This window comes from Canis lupus, chromosome 19, assembly GCF_003254725.2.
Source record: "Canis lupus dingo isolate Sandy chromosome 19, ASM325472v2, whole genome shotgun sequence".
Lineage (NCBI taxonomy): Eukaryota > Metazoa > Chordata > Mammalia > Carnivora > Canidae > Canis > Canis lupus.
The window spans coordinates 53,643,341-53,670,555 of record NC_064261.1 but is presented as its reverse complement, the minus strand read 5'-3'; the positions used below and the strand labels follow the sequence as shown (position 1 = coordinate 53,670,555).

Below are 27,215 nucleotides of genomic sequence, written 5' to 3'. Positions count from 1 at the left end.
TAACACTTTCTCATTTCTATAACTTTAACTCCTGGTTACTTTAGAAAATAAACTCATGTTTTTACTAAGACTACTAAGTACAAAACTATTTCATTTGTAGATACAGAATCCTACAAACATCTGCAGCAAGCCCACAAAGCACTTCTACTGTCCATACTGATATCTCAGTATCTAATATATACAAAATAGGTTTCTATTAAACAAAGGTATTCACACGTAGCTGCAGAAAACTTCATGCCATTAACAAAGGCTGAAATTTATAAATTAAAAACATTATAATCTATACATAATGTACAAATAGTCGTGCATTTTAAAAAGTCGTGCATGTCTCATACGACTAAATTTTCACAAGCAAAAAAAAAAAAAAAAAAAAAAAAAAAAAAAAAAAAAAAATAAATAAATTTTCACAAGCAAATGCTGCTGCGCAAATATTTGCTAATGCAAATGAATGGAATAGTATTAAGTTCTGCTTTAATATTTTAACCCCAAAAGTTGCAACTTTTGGTATTTTTCTTCAAAGTTGTCCAAAGTTGACATCTGTGAAAACACATCTCCATTTTTTTGCATCTCACCTGAGGTGTTCTACTGAGAACAAATTTTTTAAGCCTCAGGCACAACAAATATAAATAAAAAAACCAAACAAACAAGTATAAACACCTTCATCAGTTCAGCAAAAACTTCTAATAGAAGTGTTCAACTTTGCTTACTTAAAATAAAGTATTTTTCATTTTTCATGAATGTTTCATCAGAGTACGTATGAGTTTAAAATGTGTGAAATAAAATGCTTTTGTTTCTGGTTTTTGCTTCACTATTTCAGTAGGATATTTAAATTTTTGGAAAAACTGCACATAGTAGCCAAGAAAATGTTGCATGAACAAAAATCTTACATAATGAACTTACAAAATTGAACTTACATAGTAAATCACAGCCCTTCAGGGTTTGAAATGTTACCAACTTTTCAAACATTCAGTCTGAAATTGTGCTATATTTCAGAACTTATTTTACGATCAACAAATCCAGTGATGTGAGGGGGGAAAAAATCTTCAATTTTCTCTTAAAATACTAAATGGAATTTTCATGAGTTGGTGACCTCCAACGTGACTGCAAATTTTTTATTATAGAGTTCGCCATGCTACCAAGTTTCTCATGCATTTCAAACAGCTGGCTTCCTGAATAATTATGGAGATCTTCTGAATCTAGCTGAAGAGCAAGTGCACTAATCTGCGCCAGAAGATTTTTAGGTAATGGAGTTTCTAAAGCAACAGGATCAATTAAATCTAAAAGAAAAAGAAAAAGAAAAAAAAAAAAAAGCACAATGAAGTCTACCAGATAAACTTAGGTTGTATATACCTCCTTTTAAGTTAAAAGCTTAAGTGCCCAGAATTTAGGTTGAGAACTGCAGGCTAAGGTTATCACTGTTCCTCAAGGGAAACAAAACAACAGAAAAATCTACACCATAACTTATTCAGTGCCATTAAAGAAATGGTCAGGCGACTTCATTTTTATTAACAGCATAACTGGAACATTGTTTAGTTTATATCCTTGAGACCTTGATGGAGCAGCAGCTGACAATTAGAGAAAAACAACTAGACATACTTGGAAGTCAAATTAGTTACTTTTTCATGCACTTGGCCACACACACACACACACACACACACACACACACACACAAGACCTGTCAAATTAAGAGTATGGTCAAATTAAAACGAGAAGCGCATAACAGAAGTATTTCTTCAAAGTCAGCTGATCCTGTAAATAAAACAATCCTGCTTTGCTAAAACATACCTGAGGCAAGTCTTTCTTCATCAGAAGGGACAGATTTAGTTTGTATTCCATTTACTGTTTTTTCAGTAATATCAAAAACTGGAATCTCCTCTAGTCCACGAGACTTTACCTTGATTATACATAGGCCAGTAAAACAAAAACAAAACCAACAAATTGAAAAGTTGCTTTTAAAAAGACGAACAAAAAAAACAAAAACAAAAAAAATAAATAAATAAATAAATAAAAATAAAAAAACGAACAAAACTAACACTGGAAAAGAATCTAACATACTATGCTTCCTAGTCCAAAACATGACTATTAGCTCAGCTAATCCTGCCAAGAAACTAAGTTCTATTAACGACACACAAAATGGGATTATAAAGCACTTTCCCACCAAAGAGCTGGTTATGACTTTGTAGTATTTTCTAGTGGACTTCTCAAGAAATAGCTATGGTAGTCAACAAAATTACACTGTATTTCCCAAGTTTAGAAGGTAAGAAAATACAAGGCAGAGAGAGTGCCAAGCTTAAAATCATATGGACTTCTTTAAAAAAGAATGCAACTTTGAAAGGTGTTCCCAGGATTACTGATTAGTGATTGAGAAAATTCAGAAAATCAGCTTCAGGTTAGAGTTACCATACTGATGGGTACATCAATTCAACTCCTATGTAGATACTTAGGAGAAAAGAAAAACACGTCTACACAAAAACTTGTATAGGAGTGTACATAAGACCAAAAGTAAAAACAACCCAAATGTTAAGCAACTGTTAAGCAACTACGTAATCCTGGGGACAGAAATCCTTTGGTTGAAGTGGTCATCTATGGATGACCTAGATGTTGTATATTCACACAAGGAATATTATTCAGCCATAAAGAGGAATGAAATACTGATATATGTGACCTTGAAAACATTATGCTCAAAGAAGCCCGTCACAAAGACCAAGCTTATATGATCCCACTTTTATGAAATGTCCACAGCAGGCAGAGGCTACAAACTACTAATGTAGTCTTTGGATTACTTAAAAGAGTTTTAAAGATCACAAATAAATCTTTAAATCAGAGACTTAAAAAAAAAAAAAAAAAAAAAACAGCACAAGTCTTCAGTAGTTAGCAAACTCCACTCTTAGAAATTCTAATATAAACACTGGTTTTCAAGTTTAACGTACTGTTTACACTTATTCATAATTCTGCATAATTTCAATGGACACAAAAAGGGTCTCTGCAAAGGTTTCAGTAGTCTGAATCCTTCTGAAGTGATATAGTTTTGCACATATATTCTTATGAGGAGTTGGGAAGTAGAGAATCTTGAAAAATGTCTATGACCCAAAATATTTAATGTCCAAAAAGTTGTTAAGAACAAGAAAAATTAGAGTTGTGTTGGACATCAAAACTGAAATACTGTTAACTACAAATTTGCAAGATTCTCATTACAATGTTTAGATTTGAACATCCAGGTTTTAGGAATAGTATCCATGGAATCAATCACCAATTTGGTGGAAATGAGTGAGACAAGGAAGTAGGAGGAGAAATTTTGAATAAAGAAATACATTACATAAAACTGTACAAAAATCAAGAAGCCAACTTATCTGTGGAATTATAAAGTGATCTTTTAAAGTTACTCTTGACTGTGGGGGAAGGGAAGAAAAGGTGGCATAAAATGAGTTTTTAAGCAAGACTATCTACTGAGGTATCATTTATTTATATTTGATTTAGAACATCTAAGTTTACCTGCTGCTCGTGATAGACTCTAAGAGCCTTTCTTACATTGGACACTTTTGGAGAACGGATAGGAAGAGTTTTTATTTCAGACGCTGTAAGAGTACTCAAATCACCAATCGTTTTTATGTTCTTAGCTCTAATGAGCTGTCCTAGTCCTCTTGCCCTGAAGAGGTTAAGAGAAAAAGGAAAAACATCATCATATCCTTTTACAATCTGAATTTGATGTGTTTGCCTGGCTTAAGCAATAGCGTTGGAAAGAGACTAAGCCCAGTATGTGTCTCAGACTTCACTTGTATTATGACTTAATGGCTGCATGACACTGCTGGATTAACCTTTCTGAACTTCAACTTGTAAGAGTGGAAAAAATAATCAGACTCCTTATGGGATGAGCACTGGGTGTTATTCTGTACGTTGGCAAATTGAACACCAATAAAAAATAAATTTATTATTAAAAAAAAAAAGGATTAAATAAGAAGAGAACACATGCAAAGAGCTCAGCACAGCACCTGGCAAAAATTAAGCACACAATTATCTTAGCCATTACTGTATTATTATAAGACACTTTTCTTCCCAAATGAATTATTTCTAAAATAAAATGTGTGAAAGTGCATAGGAATCAATTCTAAATCTAAGAAGCCCAATCATTTAAATATTCCTCTTAAACAAGTGGCATCGTTTAAGTATAAGCCAGCATAAACAACTACTTACCACATGTTTGATGTAATCTGAGGTAAAATGATATCAACTGGAGCCACGCAGTTCACCAAAGCTGGGTAAACACTTTCTGTTGGACATGGCATAGACTCTTTAACCATTTCTGTAATCTTAGAATAAATTTCAAATCGTTAAATAGAGGTCACCTGACTGAACATGAAAATATAAAGTTGCTTGAAAACTAAATCACTTCTTACTAAACACTTCTTTGAGCTCTTAAATTTAGGGCTACGTGATCCTGGGGACAGAAATCCTTTGGTTGAAGTGGCATTATGCTAGACAGAAGAAAGGAGAGAAAAAAAACTCACTCAGAACCCTAGAAAACTATAATTTTACAAACTTTATTTTCATTACTTAGATTGCACTAATTTCCTACAATTTTGAGAAAATGGAGTCAACTATTAACCTAATCAATTGCTTTTGGGATTATCGCTGCCTTTTCCACCTCTTCATACTTGTTTACCATGTTGCAGACAAAACAATGTATCCACACCAAAGAAGTTTATTAATTTTAAGACAAATTGTACTATGCAATTCTGTACCTGCATACATATACACGTATTTTAAAGCCTGCAGCTTACCTTAAAATGTGCAGTAGGTGAAGTTTTAACACTTTTTACTATGGGAGAACTATTTGAAGAATGGGACCTAACATTACAGCATCGTCTATCAATGTCATCTGCCAATCCTGCTTGGTATATCGGATCCGCAAAGGAGACACGGCGAACCTGAAAACACGGGTCATGTTTTTATTCAACAAATTAAAAAAAAAATCACATCATAAATTCTCATTATAAGGTCCCCCCAAAATAGCATGTAGGATTAGAAGCCAGTGCACACAGCTGCATTTCCAAATGGCTCTCACAGATACTACTTAATACCACTGGTCATTCCAATTATCCACGTACTAAATGGTCTATACATAAAATACCAACAAAGACAGTGGTAGAAAATGAAACTGCGTATAGCAGTTGAAATCGTTATCATCAAATTCTACTTACCCTGTAGGCTTACACAGTGACTTAAAAATACAAGGAAAAGAAGTAGAAATAGTACTAACTGGTCTCTGGTGTATCACGCTAGCCCGTATACCCTTTAGAGGGTACCAGAGTCACAGCAATTTTTCATTTTGGCCTCTTCTAAACTCTTATGATCTGTTCATTCATTCAGCTATTTTTGATATAAATATGCAATAAATAATTATGCAATAAGGCATAACCACTAACCACGTATATAAATGTCTCCTGGTCTTGATTCCCAAGAATGGACAGATTTATACTTTCCTCCTATGGAAAACTAAAATGTCTTGCTGTTGCCTAAATAAAAATTAAATATGAGGTACACTATCAAACAAAACATACTGAAGAGGGCACGTCTGAGTGACTCAGTCGGTTAAATGTCTGCTTTCAGCTCGGGTCATGATCTCAGGGTCCTGGGGACACCCGCATCAGGTTCCTTGCTCAGTGGAGGAGGCCTGCTTCTCCCTCTCCCTCTGTTCTCTCACTCTCTCAAATAAATAAAACCTTAATAAATAAAATATACTGAAGACCTCAACCCCAATACATTCTATCTTCAGGCTTTATAAAAACTTCTATATTAAATACATACATATATATATAAAACCCACACACCAAGAGCCTCAATATAAAAGCAAAGCAAAATAAAGCCAAAAAACTGAGTTCTCAGTGTAAGATTTTTTCATACATCTTGAGGAACTCTTCACAATGGTGCTTGTTAAAGGCAAAAGTCTCTCTTCTATCACGCATGTCTGTATACACAAACACAGGTTCAATTTCAAAGTTAAAGAATGTTCACATCATACCTTTTCAGAACATGTCCTTTACTAAGGAGATGACAAGCTGAGCTCTGTAAGCATACGTAACTGACTTTTTAAATTTATTCATTCAACAAATGATGTGCAAGTTAGAGGGTCAGGAGCTGGAGCTAAAGCAGGTACATAGAGGAAATCCATGTTTACAAGCTAAAGGAGTCAGTTTAGTAAAGATGGGGAAATAAAATTATGAATCAAATCACATCCAGAAACTGATAAAAGCACAGCCTGAGACTTTCCTCATTAGCTAAGGTCTGGAAATAATAGTTTATAGAAACACTTCAAGGTGACAGACTGCGTAATGTCCTAGCACACAGTGAGTGCCAACTAAAGCTTATCAGTTTCTAAATGTTTCCTCATGTTATGAGCAAAAAAAAAAACAAAAAAAAAAAAATCCTAGGAGAACCTCATTAATGTATGTGGTTAAAGATCTTTAGTGTCCTGAAGTAAAGGACTTCAAGCCCCTTTATCAACCCTTCTTCGTCTGCGTGCTCTCTTCCCTAGTCACTGTGGCTGTTACTCAAAATGAGTGGTCCCATCAGTCTAAAGTCTGTCATTCACCAGGTGTCACTGTACGGCCAAAACACTCAATTAAACATGGGCTAGTGGGATCCCTGGGTGGCGCAGCAGTTTGGCGCCTGCCTTTGGCCCAGGGCACGATCCTGGAGACCAGGGATCGAATCCCACGTCAGGTTCCCGGTGCATGGAGCCTGCTTCTCCCTCTGCCTGTGTCTCTGCCTCTCTCTCCCTCTCTCTGTGTGACTATCATAAATTAAAAAATAAATAAATAAATAAATAAATAAACATGGGCTAGTTAATGTGCAGCCTCGATTCTCCTACCTTGTGAACAGGTGACGATATTTCATCTTCCTGAGGTCTTTTTAGTCCTCTCTTTAAAATGCTGGTGGAGGGAGAAGCCAAAGGAGACCAGACACAGCGTGTCTGCATGCCACTAGGACTGCCATTTGCTGATATAAATAAAGGATCAAGTTCCCTTAATTTCTGAGGAGATGCATTATTGTCTTCTGTTACTAGATCAGAGATGGCTGTTTCAGATGTCCGAGACTGGGAGGTTTCCTCCACTTTCTCTGAAGTATGGTGAACTTCCTGTAAAACTTCATCATTTCCCTCAACCATTCGATTGTTCTCTAATATGGTTTCTTCAGACTTACTAAATTCAGTATTTGTTTCAGTTTTGTTAGAGTCAACAACCTTCCCTTCTTCAGTGCTTATCTCCAGTGTGTTGGGAACAAAATTGCTGATTTCGGTAGCTGATGTCTTTGTTTCGGCTTCTACAGGAATAGTAGAGATTTTGGTCGAGTCCCCGTCCTCTGTTTCCCTAACTTGGTCCGTTTCACTGCTCACCTCACCAATCACTGTCTCTTCACAATTTTCGGTTTCAGCATTCACTTCTTCAGATGAGCCTGGACCAGATTCGTCACTTCCTTCATCTAATTCCCCGGCGGCTGTTTGTTTAGGTATCTCCACCTGAGCGTTCACTTCTATAGGTGTGGTATTATCAGAATGACCAATATCAGATTTAAATTCTTCAGCCTCCAGTTCTTCAGCTGTCTCCGCTTCAGATTCATCACTTCTTTCACTCTTTATCTCCATTACCTCTTCTTCAAGAACATCAGTTTCAGTACTCTTTTGTTCAGAAAAGCTAGCTTCAGATTTATCACTTTCGATATCCAATTCAATAGCTTCTGCTTCTTCTGGATCGAATTCTGCTTTAATTTTACATGCATTTGTTTCAGCACTGACAATGTTCTCTAAACTTACTTCCTTTTCCAAGACAGACTCTGGCTTTTCTTCGTTGGTCTCCAAGGCAGAACAATGTTCCAGTGAATTATCTTTGGAATCACTTAAACATGGGCTAGCAGTTTTACATTTCTTATTGGCTGGCTCTTGGCTTTCAAGAGATGTTGCTTCTTCAGAATCCATATCACAGGTTTCTTCAACACTTACAACTTCGGAAGGAAGAGGGTTTTGAGTAGGATTTTCTTTCAACTCCGTTTCAGATATAACTAATGAATCATTAATAGCATCATTCTCCTCCTTGAGATCCAAATGAAAATTCACACTATGATGTTCATCATCTAAAAGTTTTACCTCAGAGCACAGATTAGAAGTTTCTGATACAGTTACAGGTGTTTGCGTATCTGTCTTTTTGGTTTCACTGACCTTTACATCATAATTTTCTGTACTCTTTAGCCCAATGAATGACTTTTCCTGAGGCTGTGATTTTTCTCCACAGCAATCACAACCTTTAGATCTCCTTACCCTCTTACTTCTCTTATGCTGGCATTCGAGCATTTGTAAAGTTTTTTCAGAAAGCAAAGAAACGTCTGATGTCCCTGTTTTTGAGGATTCTCCCACAGTGTTATTTTCTACAGAATCTCGTTTTTGTAATCTCTTGCTGGCATTTCTAGTCCTTAGATTTGATTCTGGCACAGAAGGGTTTGAAAAGGAATATTCTGCACATTTGTTGGTTTTACTTTTTCCCTCATAAGTATTTGGTACATCATCAGAAACCTGCGATAAATCTGAAGACGCCGTAGAATCTTCAATAGTTACATTATTTTCCTCTTTCTGTTCACAAATCTGAGATTTTAGGTCTCTCTCTACTTCAGAATTAGCTTTGGGATCAAGTGTCTGGTGTTGGATATTTATACATTCCTGTTTTATCACTTTCTCCTCTGGATCTTCAATGTCAACACTATCGTTGCTTTTGTTTTTCCATTTGCCAGATCTCTTCTTTTTGGGACCTTCTTCTTTTGCCTCAGAACTATCAGATTCTGAGTTCTCAATGCTGGAAAGTAAACCTTGGGATGCTCTTCTGGTTTGATACCGTGTTCGTCCACTTACTGGTTTTTCAGAAGGCTTATCTGCAATGTCCTGGGCACCATCTCCCTCAGATTTAATATTCTCAAGGTCTAGCTTTCTTTTACTTTCATCAATTTCATCAATAGTGCTGGTTTCCCCAAAAGTCTTCTCATGTAAATTATTTCCTTTCTCAATTATATTATCCTGCACACTTTGTTCAAAAATCACTTTTGGCTTAGGTATCGCATCATCTTTTACATGCAATGGACTTTTCTGAAGGGTCTTTTCTTCTTCCTTACGTCTTTCTTTTTTTTGAGGATTATTTTCCTTTTCTTGGCTGTCAGTGGTAGGCTCTATTTCTGAACGTCGCCTTGAGGATCGTCTAAGGGTTTTTTGATTTGGAGTGATCTGAACAGGACTATCCTCATCTACGATTTGGTCTGCTGGTATTACAGCTGGGGGTGTATTTTCTTTGGATTCCAAACTGATTCCTGTTTTCTCTTCTACAGTATTGTTTTCTAGTAATACTGCATTTTCTATTGTTGGTTTAAGCATTGTATCCTCATTCTCCACTGCAGATTCAGAAAGGTGAGCCAGATTATCTAACACACATTCTGTTTGATTAAGCAAACCAGGTGGGTTATTTTCTAAGACTACTGTGCCATCAATAGATTCCTGAGTATTTTTCTCCTGATCAGATCTCATTAAGAGCTTAGACCTTTTATTCCCTGTTTGTTCAGCTTTATTCGACCTTCTGCTTGATTTCTTAATCCCATGCACTATTTTTTCAGAATCAGATTTTACAAAAGCCATTTCTCTTTTTTTTGCCTTTGGTGGAATATCTGTTTTATTCATGACTTCCTGGTTATTTTTCACTGTAACAGTTGAGGACATATTACTTAAGGGGGACGGACTAAAAGGTCTATTTTCTGAACCATCAAACTTCTCCAAAGTAATAAAGGTTTGCCTCCGACTTGTAGGCTGTGGGGGAGTTCCAGAAATGACGGCATTAGAAAATGAACTACTGTTGACACCAGAAGTATTTTCTGCACTAGATGCACATTTGGTGGTTTTCTTTGATGAAATTAAAGCTTTCTTTCTGGCATCATTATTACTGCTCAGTATTTTTGGATTTGTGTCATTAGAAACACACTCATTCGAAAGGGAAGCCTTTCCAAGATGTTCATCCGTACCACAGTTTTCTGTGACATCTTGAGGAAAGACAATGTCACTCTCTGTTTGTCCGTCCTGCACAGAAACATACACATGTATATAGATTAATGAAAAACAAGTCTGACTTTCTAGGAGAAATCTTAGTATGAAACCTCATTCGTTCAAAAGGTAATCACTGACTTTCAGTATTTTGCAAATATTCCAAAGTTGGTGATAGATGCCCATTAGTTTCTACTTATGTAATTTAATGTATTTATATTTAATAAATCCTACTATATTTACATACATACAGATACACATCCACATCCTCACACAGACACACATCTACAAACACAATGACTACAATTCAACCAAAGTCTATTAGATAGAGTTGAAGGATTATGCAATGTATTTTCAAATTAATACAAGAGACTTCATAAAAGGATAATGATTCTAAAAACCCAAAATAGGAAATACCAAATATACCTTAAATATCACCTTAGAATCTTCCTTTGATTTTTCAGTTAAAGTAGGAATTTCCCTGAAACAAACATGTATAAATTAAAATACTGTTTATAATTAAAATTAGAAAACCAGTTACTTCAACAACTTCCATACTTACACGGACTCTTCTTGAGTATACTGAGAAAAAGTGTCTTGTGAAACATCCAGATTATTATACATGGCAGGAATATCATACCTGAAAAAGAACTTACGTAAGTAACTTCAAAATGTGGTATTCCTACAATTAGAAATTAAACTTAAAATTGTATATCGAGTTATCTTTTAAGAACAATGTAATATTAAGACTTAGAAGTTTATTTTCCATTAACCATCTTCTCTCTCTCCAACACTACCTCCATTAATGATTCAGCTCTAAATGCGTAAATATTTGGTCCGTTACTAAGTAACAACTGTATACATTATGAAATGCAGCCTGCATGGCATAGTTTTTTGACATTAAAATATACCATTATTATACCGAGTATACTTGGTTCTAAACACAAAGTTGTAGTTAATTGCATGAAATCTAAGTGTGAATATAGAATACCAATTCAATATAAAAGACTACAAAACCTCTTTGTTTTGAGTACTTCTTTCTGATGTTCAGTTAGTATTCTTTCCTTTGATTCTTTTCCTTCTGGCGGTATAAACACAAAGTCAGTAGACTTTTCTTCTTCCAAAGGCATTTCACTCTTTGTTTTTGAAGAAGACGATTCTAATTTCAACTGCAAATTTATAAAAGACAAATGTATATTTGAGTTTCCAAATTATCTTCCAATATTACAAATCAATCTCTATCCTAGGTTATCTTAGTCAAGTAAAGTTCTTCAATAATGACTAGTTAAGTTTAAAGTTCAAACCTACAGGATATCCTAGGTTAATAATTAGTACAGTGTCCCTTGCTTTCATTCTACTTCTAGAAAACATTCAGAAAATAAAAATTATCACTACTCTTCAAAAAGTAGACAACTTACTTATAAACAAAGCACAAATATGCTTTCAGGCCAACATATGGAAATTAAGTAGTTTGGCAAGAAGAGAGAACATCAGCAGCTCTGAAGCTGAAGCACAAATTAAGTTAAATAAAAGTTGCCGGGATCCCTGGGTGGCGCAGCGGTTTGGCGCCTGCCTTTGGCCCAGGGCGCGATCCTGGAGACCCAGGATCGAATCCCACATCGGGCTCCCGGTGCATGGAGCCTGCCTCTCCCTCTGCCTATGTCTCTGCCTCTCTCTCTCTCTCTCTCTATCATAAATAAATAAAAATTTAAAAAAATAAAAAATAAAAGTTGCCAAAATAATACTTTCCATACAGTAACACTGTGACTGTTATTTTTACAAATTTTCAGTGCACTGGTTTTCATTCTATTTTATAGTTGCTACCAGACTGTGTTGGGAGTCATTCTTTAAAAATAGTATTTTTCCTTTCATTTTGCCAGGACCACAGTTTCAAGATTCTAGAATACCCTTACTGGAAGTCACAGAAGAGAATTATTGTCTGAAATCAGTTAACTGTCAACTAGTAAGATTATGAGTTTTAAATGAGGCCAAAATCGATATCTCACCTAAGCATTCTTTCAATAACGGAAGTTCTACAATGTTCTCTTATATGCTACCTATGCTGTAACTACTCATACCTAGAGTTCATTCCACTTCAAAGGGGCTACTGTACTTAGTGGATGCTACATATTAAGCAGATGTAACTTTAATAAGAATGAATCAGGGATCCCTGGGTGGCGCAGCGGTTTGGTGCCTGCCTTTGGCCCAGGGCACGATCCTGAAGACCTGGGATCGAATCCCTCATCGGGATCCCGGTGCATGGAGCCTGCTTCTCCCTCTGCCTGCCTGTGTCTCTGCCTCTCTCTCTCTCTGTGACTATCATAAATAAATAAACAAACAAACAAACAAACAAACAAAAAGAATGAATCATCTCCCAAAGTTTTTCTAGAGTTCCACATTATCCTAACAATCTTTTTAGTCTAAGCTCTATTATTCCCCTTTAACCCTTTTATTTAGCCTTTAATTGCTTTTTCTTTCAATTAAAAGTTGTTATGTTCTCAAGCTACAATATATCTTAATTTTGTAAGTTCTATTTAAGTTTGGAAAAACATACTTTGACTGGTGGTTTCATGTTTTCTTTTGCATCTTTTGTTTGTGCCAAAAAAGAATCTCTTCTTCCACTTGATTTTCTTTCCATGCCACTTATCTTCATATTTAACTGTGAATATTCTGTCTGTTTTATTAAAAATGAAACAATTTTTAAAGTGCAAATGTTGTATTTCTCCTTTCATGCTTTGAATATTCCAGTATAAATTCTCATTTCAAATATCAAATTCCTTTTATTATTCAAATCTCTTAAAATCATGTCAAAGAAAAGAGCCATTGTCTAATTCATGAACAGCAAACAGGCTTGGGATCTCTAACTTATACAGTAGCTATTTTGCACCATTTTAATAAATTTTTAAGTTCTGAATATTTTGAGAATTTTACAAATTCTAAAAATAAGATACAGCAAATAAATACTAAAAATGAATTAAATTAATGGACTTCAAGGACCCTCTTATTACTAGGAATATATCTAAGAAAAAATCACAGCCATAAAACTTTAAATATCAAACAATGAAATATGCATGATAGAAAATATTAACTGTCATGTCCCTTTCAGGCTTTTTCAAGACAAATTACACCAAACAAGTCTCAAGTCTAATCACCTAACAAAGTTTTAGCCAAAAATGAAAACTAGAGTGCTTAGATAGCTGTTAACTTTTTTCTCTTTTAGGTTCTAAACAAAGAACAGCTAGGCTCCACTTGCTGTTGAATAGGAAAAAGTTGTCTAAGAATGTCCTACCTCATGGATATGCAGTACCCATGCCTTTCCTCCTTGATCCTCAGATAGTAATTAAGTATTATTAGCCAAAGTAACCTTGTTCCAAATGGGTTATATGATAGCAAAGATGTGTTTTTCTGACAGAAGGAATGAGAGATTCGATGGAAAGAACTGAGAAAATGAAGGGTAGCTCTTGCTTAGACACAGACCAGTACCTATTATTCTTGGTTTACCTAAAGCAACACTTAACCAAGTTATTTTAATAATTACATTTGTGAGGGTATACACACGAAATGCCACAGTTCAAAAAAGATTATTAATGAATAAGAATCAGACTATTTACATGAGATTCTATGGTGAAATTTACCCTCCTTAAATCAGAAAATTATTTTTAGTCAAAGGGCAACAAAAACTAAAATAAACAAATGAAATTACATCATGAAATTAAAAACCGCTGCACAGTGAAGGAAATCATAAACAAAATGAAAAAGGAAATCTATTGAATGGGAAAAAAATATTCACAGATCATAAATCTGGATAAGGGGTTAATATCCAAAATATGTAAAGAACTCTCATAACTTAATATTAAAAAAAATGATTAAAAAATGGGTAGAGAACTTGTATAGATGTTTTACCAAAGACATACAAATCTGGCCAACAGGCACATGAGAATATGTTCAACATCACTATCATAATCAAGGAAATGCAAATAATAAGAGTAACAATCATGGAAATGGGAAGAAAAAAAGGAAGTGCCAACAAAGATGTGATGGAAAGGGAACCCTCGTACACTGCTGGTGAAATGTAAATTGGTGTGGCTACTATGAAACACAGTACGGAGGTACTAAAAAATTCAAAGGAGAACTACAATACAATCCAGCAATTTTATTTCTGGGTATTTGTCCAAAAAAGCCCCAAAACATCAAATTTTTTCCCCCAAAAAACACCAATTTGAAAAGATGTTCACCCTCATGTTCACTGCAGCATTATTTACAATAACCAAGATATGGAATCAACCTAAGTATTTCCTTAAAGATGAATGGCTAAGGAAGATATACCCACACCACCACCATGGATTATCATTCCACCATAAAAAGGAATGAAATCTTGTCATTTGTGACAACATAGATCAACCTAGAGGGTATTAGGTTAAGTGACTGCCAGATGAAGACAAATACTGTACAATTCACGAACACGTAGAATTTAAACTATAACATGAGCAAACAAACAAAACAGAAACAGACTCAAAGACAGGAAAGCAAACTGTTGGTTACCAGAGGGGGGGGATTAGATGAGGGCAGATGAATCTGGTGAAGGGGATTAAGAAATACAAACTTCCTGTTATCATGAAGATCATTTCACCGTGTATAAAAATATCAAATCACTAGGATGTATACCTGAAACAGGATTACTGTAGGTCAATTATACTTCAATTAAAAAAAAAAAAAAAAAAAAAAAAAGCATTTAAAGCCAGACAGTGGATTTCATAGGAAAACCCTACATTATGATGCTCTCTTGTGCTCAAGTTTTACTTGTTTATCACATCAGTAAAACATTCTAAGTTTTTGTCTTTTAGAAAATTACACTGAAATCCAATAAACAAACTACTCACACATCATTCAAAAGTAAAGAAACCTCAACTTACTGCATCTGAATATGGTCCACTGGATTCCTCCATAATTTCAACATTTTCCAAACCAGGTAAGAGAAGCAGAAATTTCTGTTTGGCTTGTCTTAGTACTGGTCTTTTAAAAAGTACATAAACATATATACCTTGAGTCAAGCAGGACTGGTCAATACTGATGACATGTTAACAAGAACACTTTAATTTTAAAGTGGCAAAATACATCCACCTTAAAGACTGTTTCTCACACTATATACACAAAACTGGGACAAATGTAGAATATTCGGTTATTTGCTAAACAATTCAGTTCCCAAATTTTCTTCTTAAAAAAATTTCCCAATTTTTATCATGCAAAATTTCAAGCAAAAGTAGACTATTATATTAAATTTGCATGTACACATCACCTAATTTCTTACCCTTTATATTTCTTTTTAAGGAAAATTTAACACTGCTCTTTATGTTCCTAAAACCAAGGTTACTCTAAGGACCAAAGTAAAAGGTCAAGTTACGTTTAATTAAATTACCACGTACTCCAAATAACATTTCAACTGAGGAATGCTCTGCAATGATTCCTCATAAGAAAAATTCACGTTAAAACCAAAATCTCGATTTACATGATCATAGTAAGTATATAATTTTGTGGTTAGCATACTTTAACTCTTCAGGATAAGTCAACATCGTCGCTTTAGCAAACGTGGCATTCCAGAACTGAGCACTTTGTTTTCTAATGTGTTTATTCTTGTGCAAAAATATTATGCACAACAATGGAGAGATCTGTTCAAGAAGTTCGCTGTCATAAGTTCCAGTATAGTTGAAGTGTAGACAAGCAATTATCTCTCCTAGTAGCTTTTCTAACTAGGAAAAAGGAAAACTTTATTAGGATAACATATAGAAATGTTCTTTTAAAAGAGGAAAATATAAAAGCACAAAGCATACTAAATTAAATAACTCACAAGTTACGATTTTAATTTTTTAAATTCAAATGTTTTTTTAAAAGCTCCACCAGTCTTCTTAAATATATGATTATAAACTGACAAATTAACAGGTGAACTTAACTGTAATTACTGTTATAAGACCTTGATTTCAAACTTATTTTCAATTAACAGAAAAAATTACATTTTTCTCATGAACAGAGATTAATAGTTGGCGACACAGGTTTTACCTATAAAATATCGGAACTAATTACCCTCCTATATAAAAAGGATCAAGATAGGAGGTGGGGAGTTACTATAAATTTAAAGCAACATTATTCCATTCTTTAAGAACTATGTGCCCAATGTCATGTTACTAAATGTCCATTAAAACTGGATGTATAATGCTTTTAAAAATCAGAACTATTCATCAAAGTATGTTTTATAGACTATTGTCCATTTTTACCTTGTTGCTCATACAACTATACACTTTAGGAACTTCATCAAGCCTGGGAAGAAAAACACAAGAGTACCACTTTTATTTTAGAAAGTCAAACCCAAAAATATGTAATGCAGCCATAAAAATGAGATCTGTGTAGTGATATAAAAAGGTGCCCCAAGACTTAATTTTAAAAATGTCAAATTATCAAACATTGAACATGAAACAAACTTATTTTTAAAAGTGAACCATAAAAAAACATCTAGAATAGACCTCAAAGTACTAATACTAGTTACCTATTTCTGCACCTCTTTTAAAAATGCATAAATTATTTCTGATTAAGCTTAAAAACTAAAAGATGTTAAAAGTTAATATATTTAGGGTTCTACTTTGCACTTTATAAAATTTGTTCCTAAAACTTCCTCCATGAATTTAGTTTATAAAACACAAGACTATTATGTTTGAGCCACATAAGTCTGCTAGAAAAGGCATCCATGAATCCTTTCAAATTGCTCTTTAAAGAATGTTATTTGGGGGGGATCCCTGGGTGGCTCAGTGGTTTAGCGCCTGCCTTCGGCCCAGGGCGTGATCCTGGAGTCCCGGGATCGAGTCCCATATCGGGCTCCCTGCATAGAGCCTGCTTCTCCCTCTGCCTATGTCCTGCCTCCATCTCTCTGTGTCTCTCATGAATAAATAATTTTTAAAAAAAAGAACATAATATTTAATAAAATTTTTTTTAAAAGAATGTTATTTGTGATTTTTCAAGGTTTTTTATAAGGCATTGCTTCAATTCAAATTTAAAGAATAATATAAATTAAATTTTTACAGGTAATTCAGAAATTTCAATGTGTATACCTTTTGAAAAAACAATCTGACATCTAGGACCTCTTTCTGCAGTAGTGGCAAATGTGGACATCGATGTGTGTACAAATATGTCCAACTGTAGTGTTGTTAAGTAAGGAGGGAAAAGGCTAGAAAAACATGTCCACTAAAGAAACTTCAGTACAAAGTTTTATGGAACCCTCTGCAGACATCAAAGAGAATGAGATTATTCTTAGATGAATGGTGTAAGATGCATACAATATTTAAAGTGCATACCATATACTTCATTGCAAAGTAGAATATCAGGTAGGCCTCATATATATACATCATCTGTTTAAACAGGTGTGCTCATTTGTATTAACAAATCTAAAAACATATGTACTAAATTGAAAAGGCGGGTTGAACTAGCACACAAAATTTTAAAATTCCCGATTTCTACATTATATTTATGTACGATGTGAACTATCTTTTCAACAAAAGCAGTTCAATATATTATACCCTTTACTATATTGTAATTCATAACAACAAGCTGACAGGAAAATGACAAGTTTGCTACCTAGATCTAAAGACATTTAATTTAAAGCTTTTAAGTAGAAATTCTAAATACTTACTTTAAGTTTTCATAAAATAATGCCAGAGGTCTTGTTAAAGTTGCAAATATTTTTCGGATCATAGAAGGTAAAGAAATACGTCCAAGTACATTAGAAAGAATACTGGTGATTGAGTTGCCAACAGTGAGGAGAGTATCAGAATGTACTTCCTTGAGGCTCAGAGTGTGGAAAGAATAGATCACTCTCACAATAAGTTTAAATAAAGAAGCCAATTTCCCTAGAGGCTCTTTCTTCTTTTTGGACCAATCTGAAGGTCTCTGTGGTGCTAAGATAAAATTGAATTTATTAAAAACTCAAGTACTTTGAAAAGTGTTACTGTACATCTTTACAATTTATCTCATTTAAATGGCATACATCTAAAATATAATGAATGATACATCTAAAATATCTATTTCTGTAAAGAGATACCCACAAATCTTAAAATGATATGCCACTAGTGAATAAATAGATCACAACATTGTCTGTAAAACCAAAGCAGAGACAAAGAAAAACTATTTGGCAGATCTAGAATAATTTCAGAAAAATGAGTATTTCCTCTAAGAAATTATAAAATGCATTTCAAATTTTTATATTCTCTGAATTTCAACAGCTCATCTGAAAAAAGTACTAAATTATATAAGATCGGCTCCTGGGGTGCCTGGGGGCTCAGTCGCTTAAGTCTCCAACTCTTGGTTTCAGGTCACATTATGATCTCACGGGTCGTGGTGTCAAGCCCCAAGATGTGCTCTGCGATAGGGGAGAACTATGCCTGAAGATTCTCGCCCTCTGCCCCTCTCCCCACTCACATGCATGTTCTCTAAAATAAATAAATCTTTTTTTAAAGACAGGTCCAAGAATTAAATTTTAAAAGTTAATTTTTAAAATAAACAAAATTTCCCTTAGAAATTATTGCTTCCTGGCTCATCTATAATACACTGAACCCTACAAATAACACAAGTCACAGATCCAAATCCTCAGGAAAACAGGAAAAAAGCCTAACTTTGAAGAAAAAGATGTATCTTAAAAGCACTGACTTTCCTGTGTTCTATTCTTAGATCCTGTCTCTCATTCAGATATCTACCTCTAGAGATAAAGCCCCATCTGTCAAGAATGTCATATATATTCCAAAATTACCTTTCTTTCCCTAAAAGAATCCATTTTCTTAAGGTAAAATATCTCAGACTTAAGAGAAAATTCTAAGTAAGTGCTTGTTAATGAAAAATATGTGGTGAAATGAAAAACAAATGTTACTTACTAACAAAAGAAGTCTATCTTGTTCCCTGGAATCAGTTTCCCAGACACAAATATATATTGTAACGGCCACCCAAAAATTCCAGGTCAGGATGTTAAGGCTGAGAAGACAGCCCATGAGTCAGGTGACACCTATCCCACACCTGTCTATTTAAGAGGATCCAGGAGCAGTAATATCTTAATAATAATGAATAGATCTCATTTCTAAATGCCATCCATCCTCAGCAAAAAGAACCATGTTCCTTGTAAATATGGTTGGTTCCAGGTTGAAAGAGAAGTATAGGATGAGCCTGATTATATTGTACCAAAGGTCTCAAAAAATAATGGAAATAATGAATAATGAATGAATAAATGTCATACAGGCCAACACGAGCATAATAAGTATCAATAACAATTAATTATTAACCACTGAATAACAGCCATAGGGGTATAAATAAAATTGAGGAGGGGCACCTGGGTGGATCAGTTGGTGAAGTGGTAAACTCTGGATTTTGGCTCAGGTCATGATCTCAGGATCTTGAGATTGAACCCCAGTTCGGCTCCCTGCTCAGTGAGGAGTCTGCTTGAGATTCTCTCCGCCTGCCCCTCCCCTAGGGTCATGTTCCACAGCACTCACGTGCTCTCGCACTCTCAAATAAATAAATAAACCTTTGGGGGGGGTGGGAAACAAAGCTACATCTTACATTAAGACGTCATTTGCACCTGGAAATGACTGGTGCCCAGTAGTGCTCAACAACTATAGAATGATTTTTTTTTTAAGGCCCCAATGTGGGGCCTGAACTCACAACCCTCAGTGTAGAACAATTTACAATGAACATATAAGTAACAAGGACAGCTTTTAGAATTAATGTAATTAAAGACAGAGGAGATAAGCATCTTGATACATTTTAATATAATCATATGAACAATGTGAATCCAGTAATCATCTTAGTGCTTTAGGCAAGATGCATTGATGGATGATAAATTCATGGGTCAAAGTTTGCTAAGAACCTGCCACAAAACATTAGTTTATTAGTCATAGCTACTAACTTAAAATAGAAAACCTGGCAGATACTGTCTTAACACCAGTAATGGGACAAATAAGAACAGTTTAACAAACATCAAAGTTTCCTCCCCAGATAATCCTTTTCTAAGATGGAATAAGTAAAATCACTGTTAGGCAATCTCTAAACTGGATAATATTGATCTGTTTTACACAAGGAGGAAAGATGTTTTGTGTGTGTGTGGGACGAGAGATCATGAGCATGGTCCAAGAACACATGAGCTTGTAGCATACCAATGTTGTACAATATAGTTGTAGGACAACCACATGTGACATAGTTACATAACATCAAAAGCAGGTAAAATGAGGTCGGAAAAGATACTAGGATTTGTCTCGACCACAGTTGAAGACTGCTGTGTTTATAAAATATTGGGTGAACAAAGTAAAAAAGTACTTACGTTTAATTTTGGGCTGATACTTAATATTGTATGGTGAGAAGTCGATGCAATCAACCATTACAGTAATTATATGAATGATCCTATCCAAAAATAATACATTCTAGGGAAGAATAATGAAGTATCATATTAGAAACTTTCAACTATTGGCATGGTTTCCAAAAATACTAAGGATCAACAAAAAATATAAGACTTTCACTTCCATATGTAACATACAAGGTACATTAATCAAGTACTCAGTTATGAATACTTTCTGGTTAACTGCTGTGTGCCAAGTACCATAATTTTTGTTTCTCAACATTTAGGGAAAATAATTCAGTTTTAAGATGCCCATAAGACTCAGCATATAAACCAATAAAATGAGAATGAAAAGCAAGATTCTTAATTAGATTCCTTATCAGATTCTTCATGAAAATTGTAGGTGTTCATTAAACCCAGTGATTAAAAAAAAAAAAAAGCATTAGAAAATGCATTCCACCTCCCACTATCGACTTTGATCAACAAACATGCACCATCATGAAGGATACCAGTCCCATGAAAAAGGTGTGCTAAATACTAACAGAACTAATCCATGAAGAAAAATCTAGTAACAAACAGAAGAAAACTTCTATGTTCCGGAGGAAATATTGACTTAAAAACACAAATTGTAAAAACAAAACCATTATAAAACATTTTCAGCATTTAAACTGCAGATGAGGGATCCCTGGGTGGCGCAGCGGTTTGGCGCCTGCCTTTGGCCCAGGGAGCGATCCTGGAGACCCTGGATCGAATCCCACGTCGGGCTCCCGGTGCATGGAGCCTGCTTCTCCCTCCCTCTGCCTGTGTCTCTGCCTCTCTCTCTCTCTCTGTGACTATCATAAATAAATAAAAAAATTAAAAAAAAAAAAAAAACTGCAGATGAAGTTAGAAATACCAAGCTCCTAGAAAGCAGTACTAAAACAAGTCACAAACAGGTGTAGAGATAAAAAAAAAAGTAAGGGATACAGAAGATCCCTTACTCGAAAGATCTAAAACCACCTAAAATGGTACTCAAAAACAGAAGGGACAAGAAGCACACAATTAAAGCAAGGCAATTTTCCTGAGAGGAAGGCACAGCTCTTTATACCAAAAGGGTCTATATCAAGGACTGAAAAGAGTAATTTAAAAAGATGCCCCCAGAGACACCCTGGTGAAATGTCTATATTCCAAAGATTAGAAAAAACTTATTTTATAGAAAATGAAAGAAAAAAAATTTCTCTCAAACTATGCATTTGCAAAAAAATGAGCTATAATTAATTATTCAAAACTCTGTGATATAAATTCTCTGGAATCTAAAATTCCTAACTAATCAATTGATTATGTACTGAACAAGGAGGCATCAGTCATACATGATTGTTGAAAAGTGGCTTTTTTAATTGAAGAACAGAATACACTGAAGTAAAACAAGGGAAAATAATAGGATACAGGAAAATAAGCTGAGCAACAAAATACTCTCAAACTTTGAAAACCTATTTATTTTCCAAGTTTTAGATTTTCAACGAAACCTGAAAGGTGGTAAATTTAAAATTCTTGGGATCTTTGCTTGCTGAGGTAGAATGGATATTAAGTCTTCACATTTGACAGATGAATAGAAAGTTTTAAAAGTAGCATCTGAAAGAAGCTAAGAATTAAAACACTTCTTACTTAATAGATCAAATATGTTTACTAAAGACTCCCATACTTCCTTATATGCTACAAGACACAGAAAAGTTAAAACAGATTGAGAAATATCTACCAAGAAAATCCTGAATCTGTACAATGGAAAAATATATACTAATTACAGTCAATGAACTTAGTGAAATACAACATGGATGAACCTTCCAACTAAAACACTATGCCCAAAAGACACACAGTAGGACTTTAAAATTTAATAAAGAAGAATACTAAACAAATATAAGTGTGGGTGTATAGTAAAAATATTTTAATGAAACAAGTTTTCAAAAACATTAGGACAGTAACCTACTCTTCAGAGAGAGAAGGGCATAGATTCAAAACGGATAGGGGAGCATCTGAGATGCTAACAGTGCTCTAATAACGGACCTTGGTGAGGTCTACAGAAGTATTTGATAATTTGTCAAATTGTACTGTTAAACGCATTTTGCTAAATTTCTCAGGAAGTTTTTTTTTAAAAAAAGATAAATTCTCAAAAAGGTGTGAGCATATTAATATTAATTAATATCAGGTTGGTAAAATGCAAAAGGCAGTAGAGAATAATTACCATGAAGATATAAAGTTACAAACATTAAGTATGACGGTGTAGCATTAAAACGTAATAAACATTTTCAAATACATCAAATTCACAATCAGGGAGACACTTTATGAAGGCTCTCAGAAACAGCTGGTAGGTGAAGATAGCACACTGGAGGATCCTAAACTCACCTCATCCCGCAAATACACCTAAGATCACACCCACAGCATGTCAACCCAGAAAATGACACAGAAACCGGCAGAACATACTTTCTTGTGGCTCAAGGTAGAGAAGAGGCCACATGGACAAAGTAGGAAGGGTAGAGATGCAGGTGGGAACCAACCGGACTCACCCAACATCCCCAGTAGGGAGGCCATTGCAGACACAGGGAAGGAAGCAGAGCAGACCCCAGCCCAGGCACCACAAAGATAAATCACCCTAACATTCGGCTTTGAAAATCTGAAGGGCTTATTTTGAGAGATTTTTGTTTTCTTTTTAAGATTTTATTTATTCATGAGAGACACAGAGAGAGAGGCAGAGACACAGGCAGAGGGAGAAGCAGGCTCCGTGCAGGGAGCCCGATGTGGGACTCAATCCCAGGACCCTGAGATCACAGCCTGAGCCGAATGCAGCCGCTCCACCGCTGAGCCACCCAGGGGGTCCCTTATTTTGAGAGTTCTTAAAATCAGTGGGGCTCAACACCTAGAACTTTAAAAAAATCAGCTGGCTGGGCTGGGACTGCCAGCAGAAACTGAGTCCCCACACTTAAAGGGACAGCATAACAAACAACATCACTGAGATCTAGCACAGATACAGCAGTTTGAGAAATGCCTCGAGTACAAGGGAAAGATATTTAGAACGAATCTCCAAACAAGTGCTGGAGGGGCCGTGATCTTTAGGAGACTTATCCAAGAGAAAAAGAGCTGGCAGGGGCAATTTCGCCCCCCAACCCCCAGGTTAAATACATGGACCTACTTTTTTTTAAGTCTACAAACTTCCAAAGGATTGCCTTTAAAGATCTAAGAGGTAGGGGATCCCTGGGTGGCTCAGTGATTTGACGCCTGCCTTTGGCCCAGGGCACGATCCTGGAGACCCAGGATCGAGTCCCGCTTCAGGCTCCCGGTATGGAGCCTGCTTCTCCCTCTGCCTGTGTCTCTGCCTTGCTCTCTCTCTCTCTCTCTCTCTCTCTCTGTGTCTATCATGAATAAATAAATAAATCTTAAAAAAAAAAAAAGATCTAAGAGGCAGCTATGAGAAAGTTGGCTCTAGGATAAGATCCTCATATTGTTTGTTTTTAAGATTTTATTTATTTATTCATGAGAGACAGAGAGAGACAGAGAGAAAGGCAGAGACACAGGCAGAGGGAGAAGTAGGCTCCATGCAGGGAGCCTGACGTGGGACTCGATCCCAGGTCTCCAGGACCAGGCCCTGGGCTGAAGGCAGTGCTAAACCGCTGAGCCACCCGGGTTGCCCAAGATCCTCATATTGTTAATCTAGAATAGCATAGGCACTGAAGGTATGCAACATAGTAGTAAAAATGTACCACCACTGTTAAGGGTCCTGAAACATGGACCTCAGTCATGTAGACCAAAGACACCAAACTGTTTTGTCACACTTGCTTTAGATTAGTCACTTATAAACTAAAAGCATTGTAAATGACAGTTCACAGACATCTCAGTTTATTTGAAAAGTATTCTTTAAAAATAACCAAGGTCAGTACTGGAATAAACTCACTGAAAAGCCTGAATCTTCTAAACTGGACATCATCTTGGAACAAAGTTCCTCACAACACAAATTCTCTTCTGCAGTTGCCACCAAAGCAGCACAGCGGGCAAATGCTCTATATAATTCTGACCAAGTTTTAAGTAAGGTCTTCATGGTGGCCTAAAAGTAACAATATAAAAGAAAATTTAAAACTGTATATCTACATATCAAACACCTAACAGAATGTATACTAAAAAACCACTGGAACATTTAAGGTGTCACAGAAGACTAGCATATAGTAAATTTACCTCCCCCACAGAATTCTATTTGAACTGTAATAATGCCACAATACCAGCAATTATCAAAGGTCAAGAGGAATTTCTCTCTTCCTTCAAAATTTTTCTTTACCCTAAACTGATTAAGTCAAAGGAACTCTCATTGCAGGAAAAATTACTGTAGGAATTCATTATAAAGGGTGAAAGAGCATTTTCTAAAAAAAAAAAGTAAATTCCTTAGGTAAAAAATTTGCTATTGCCTTACCACTGGAAATTTCTGTACTGAAAAAATATGGTGTATTGGTAATGTCAATGCACCATATATGGCACTAAAATTATGTTCTAAGGCATCACCTTGATTCACTTCATTGGTCTGAAACAAGAAAAAAATGAAGTTAGACAAATTACCATCTAATTCTAATCCTATGTAGTATTTATTATTTATAGTGAGATAGAATATGTCCCCCAGTACAGAGATGTTCAAGAGGTGGTAAATTCTTAACTCCTATAATTGTGAATATGACCTTATTTGGAAACAGAGACTTTGCAGACGTAATCAGGTTAAAATAAAGGCATCCTGGATTAGGATGGGCCCTAATCCAATAATTGGTGTTCTTGTAAGAAAAATGGAATTTGGATAGACAAAATAGAGGTAAGAATACCATGGAAGATGGAGGGAGACTGTGTCTATAATCCTAGGAACAATCAAGAATTGCCAGAACAAAAGGAAGGTAAGCAAGAATTCTTGCTTCAAGGTCCACAAGAAACCAGGCCTGCCAATACACAGATTTTAGATTTCTGGGTTCCAAAGATACAAGAAAATAAATCCTTGTTGTTTTAAGCCTCCAGCTTGTGATAACCTGTTATAGCAACCCTGAGAAACAATGCATGGTGTTTAAGTCCTAAAAAAGACTCCTAGAGGGAACTCCAAAATCCTTTACTATACACAGAAGTTAGGATTCAAGCAAGGACTTATAAACCTCTGCTATCCTTCAAACAGTAGGAAAGTAGGATTGTAAACTTTTTTCTTTCAGAAGAATGTCTAAATGATGTAACTGAACTTAGTAGTGAAAATAACTGACTACACTATCATTAATAAACTCTGGAGTATTCGTTTCATTTGAGAATTACAGTGAAGTATTTCCCAGAAAATACTTCCATTTAAAGACTGATAAAGCAGCTGATGAACCATTCATTAATTCTGACAAAAAAAGTTGAGCTCCACACGCTGCCAAAAAATGTCAGTTTATTAAATATTTATACGCAAGGATTAGTCAACTCAACAGATTACAGTTTAGGGACTACCATATGGCTTTGAGGTATTCACCAACTGACTTGCCCATGGAAATCTTAAGAATATACAATCTAGTCAAGATGACCATTATTATTCCTCATAGTAAAATACTGAAAAGAACTCAAAATACAAATATGAGAAGTTAAATGTAACAACATATCTGAGTTCTGGCTTTATAATCACTACTGGAGAAAAGGGAGCTCATGTGTTCCCATTAAGTTATATTTTCTCAAGTAAGGCAGAAATGCAACGAAAAGAAATCAACTAATATAAAGAATAGGAATCCCACAGAAAAAAATACTTCACATTTTTTCTATTCAAATTCAAACTTCTATTTATTGCTCCATGTGCTGTTCCAACAAGAAAAAAAGGAAAATATTTCTTAAGCTTTAACGGAAACATGCAGCACTTACGACATACCTGATTAATCAATTCGATTAATGGAGTAACTATAATACTCCACATTCTCCAGAGATGCTCCTTGTTTTCCAACAGCTTTGCGTTTTGGTTAATAACATTCAAAACAGAGTCACTGAAAGCTAATGGTGAAGTTGGACCAGAAAGGACACAGACTACAAGTGTTTCCAGATTGAGAAAAAACCTGAAGAAAAAATTTCGAGCCATGCATTAACTAGTGCTTTTTGCCAGAATATATGTTACGCTACTACAAAATCCTAAAAACAACTGACAACGAAACAAGAAATGATAAATTCCAAGCCTCACTTTGATTTAATTTAAAAAGATGATATAGCATATAAACTCAAAAAAGAATCTCATTCATCAAATAACGACCTTTCCAAGATAAATAAAAAGACTAGTTTCAATTACCTCTCATCTTCTACACCATATTCCAGCAGATTATTGTTGAAAATTAACCGAATTAAGAACAAAGCAGGAGTTCCCTGAAGAAAGATGGGAGATTAGTCAATCTTCTTGTTATAAGTATAACCTTGTTACACTTGTTTTCTACAATTATGTAAAGCTAATTTTAATTTTAAGCTAAAGAAACTTAACTTTTAATATTACTTAGGATAGGATACAACAGTAGCAAAAATATTTCTAAACTGCAAACAAAAATCATTATATTGATAGCTGTATATTAATGATGAAAAGCTTTTTATTAACAGCTATTACATCTACATGAAAAATGGAGGAATGGTATATTCCAGATATAAAAAGAACATGAAGTTAAAACTTGTTGTACCAATAAATACCTAACATCCTGTAGATATTAAGTTTATTTCACCATAATTAAAGCCACTATTATTATGCTTCCAAATTTTAAAATAGCAACCACTAATTACTATGTATAAGCAAATAAAAACTTT

General features: G+C 35.0%; 1 protein-coding gene across 4 annotated transcripts in view; it reads right to left on the bottom strand.

Moving 5' to 3' along the window:
* Window positions 1-454: 454 nt before the first annotated feature.
* Window positions 455-27,215, bottom strand: part of RIF1 (replication timing regulatory factor 1) — a 48,654-nt gene continuing 21,893 nt past the window's right edge. For 3 of the 4 annotated variants that reach the window (XM_025432016.3, XM_025432025.3, XM_049097111.1), the window contains 20 exons: window positions 26,716-26,789; window positions 26,308-26,488; window positions 24,859-24,966; window positions 24,349-24,498; window positions 20,412-20,511; window positions 17,742-18,006; window positions 16,336-16,378; window positions 15,611-15,813; window positions 14,980-15,079; window positions 12,621-12,740; window positions 11,084-11,235; window positions 10,629-10,706; window positions 10,493-10,547; window positions 6,869-10,102; window positions 4,779-4,925; window positions 4,395-4,472; window positions 4,192-4,307; window positions 3,493-3,646; window positions 1,786-1,894; window positions 455-1,277 (listed from right to left, as the gene is read on the bottom strand). In XM_025432016.3, the coding sequence (XP_025287801.1) occupies window positions 1,063-1,277; window positions 1,786-1,894; window positions 3,493-3,646; window positions 4,192-4,307; window positions 4,395-4,472; window positions 4,779-4,925; window positions 6,869-10,102; window positions 10,493-10,547; window positions 10,629-10,706; window positions 11,084-11,235; window positions 12,621-12,740; window positions 14,980-15,079; window positions 15,611-15,813; window positions 16,336-16,378; window positions 17,742-18,006; window positions 20,412-20,511; window positions 24,349-24,498; window positions 24,859-24,966; window positions 26,308-26,488; window positions 26,716-26,789 (5,682 nt within the window). In that variant the 3' untranslated portion in view covers window positions 455-1,062. The remainder of the gene's footprint in view (window positions 1,278-1,785; window positions 1,895-3,492; window positions 3,647-4,191; window positions 4,308-4,394; window positions 4,473-4,778; window positions 4,926-6,868; window positions 10,103-10,492; window positions 10,548-10,628; window positions 10,707-11,083; window positions 11,236-12,620; window positions 12,741-14,979; window positions 15,080-15,610; window positions 15,814-16,335; window positions 16,379-17,741; window positions 18,007-20,411; window positions 20,512-24,348; window positions 24,499-24,858; window positions 24,967-26,307; window positions 26,489-26,715; window positions 26,790-27,215) is intronic. The other variant, XM_025432035.3, reaches the window with a different exon arrangement.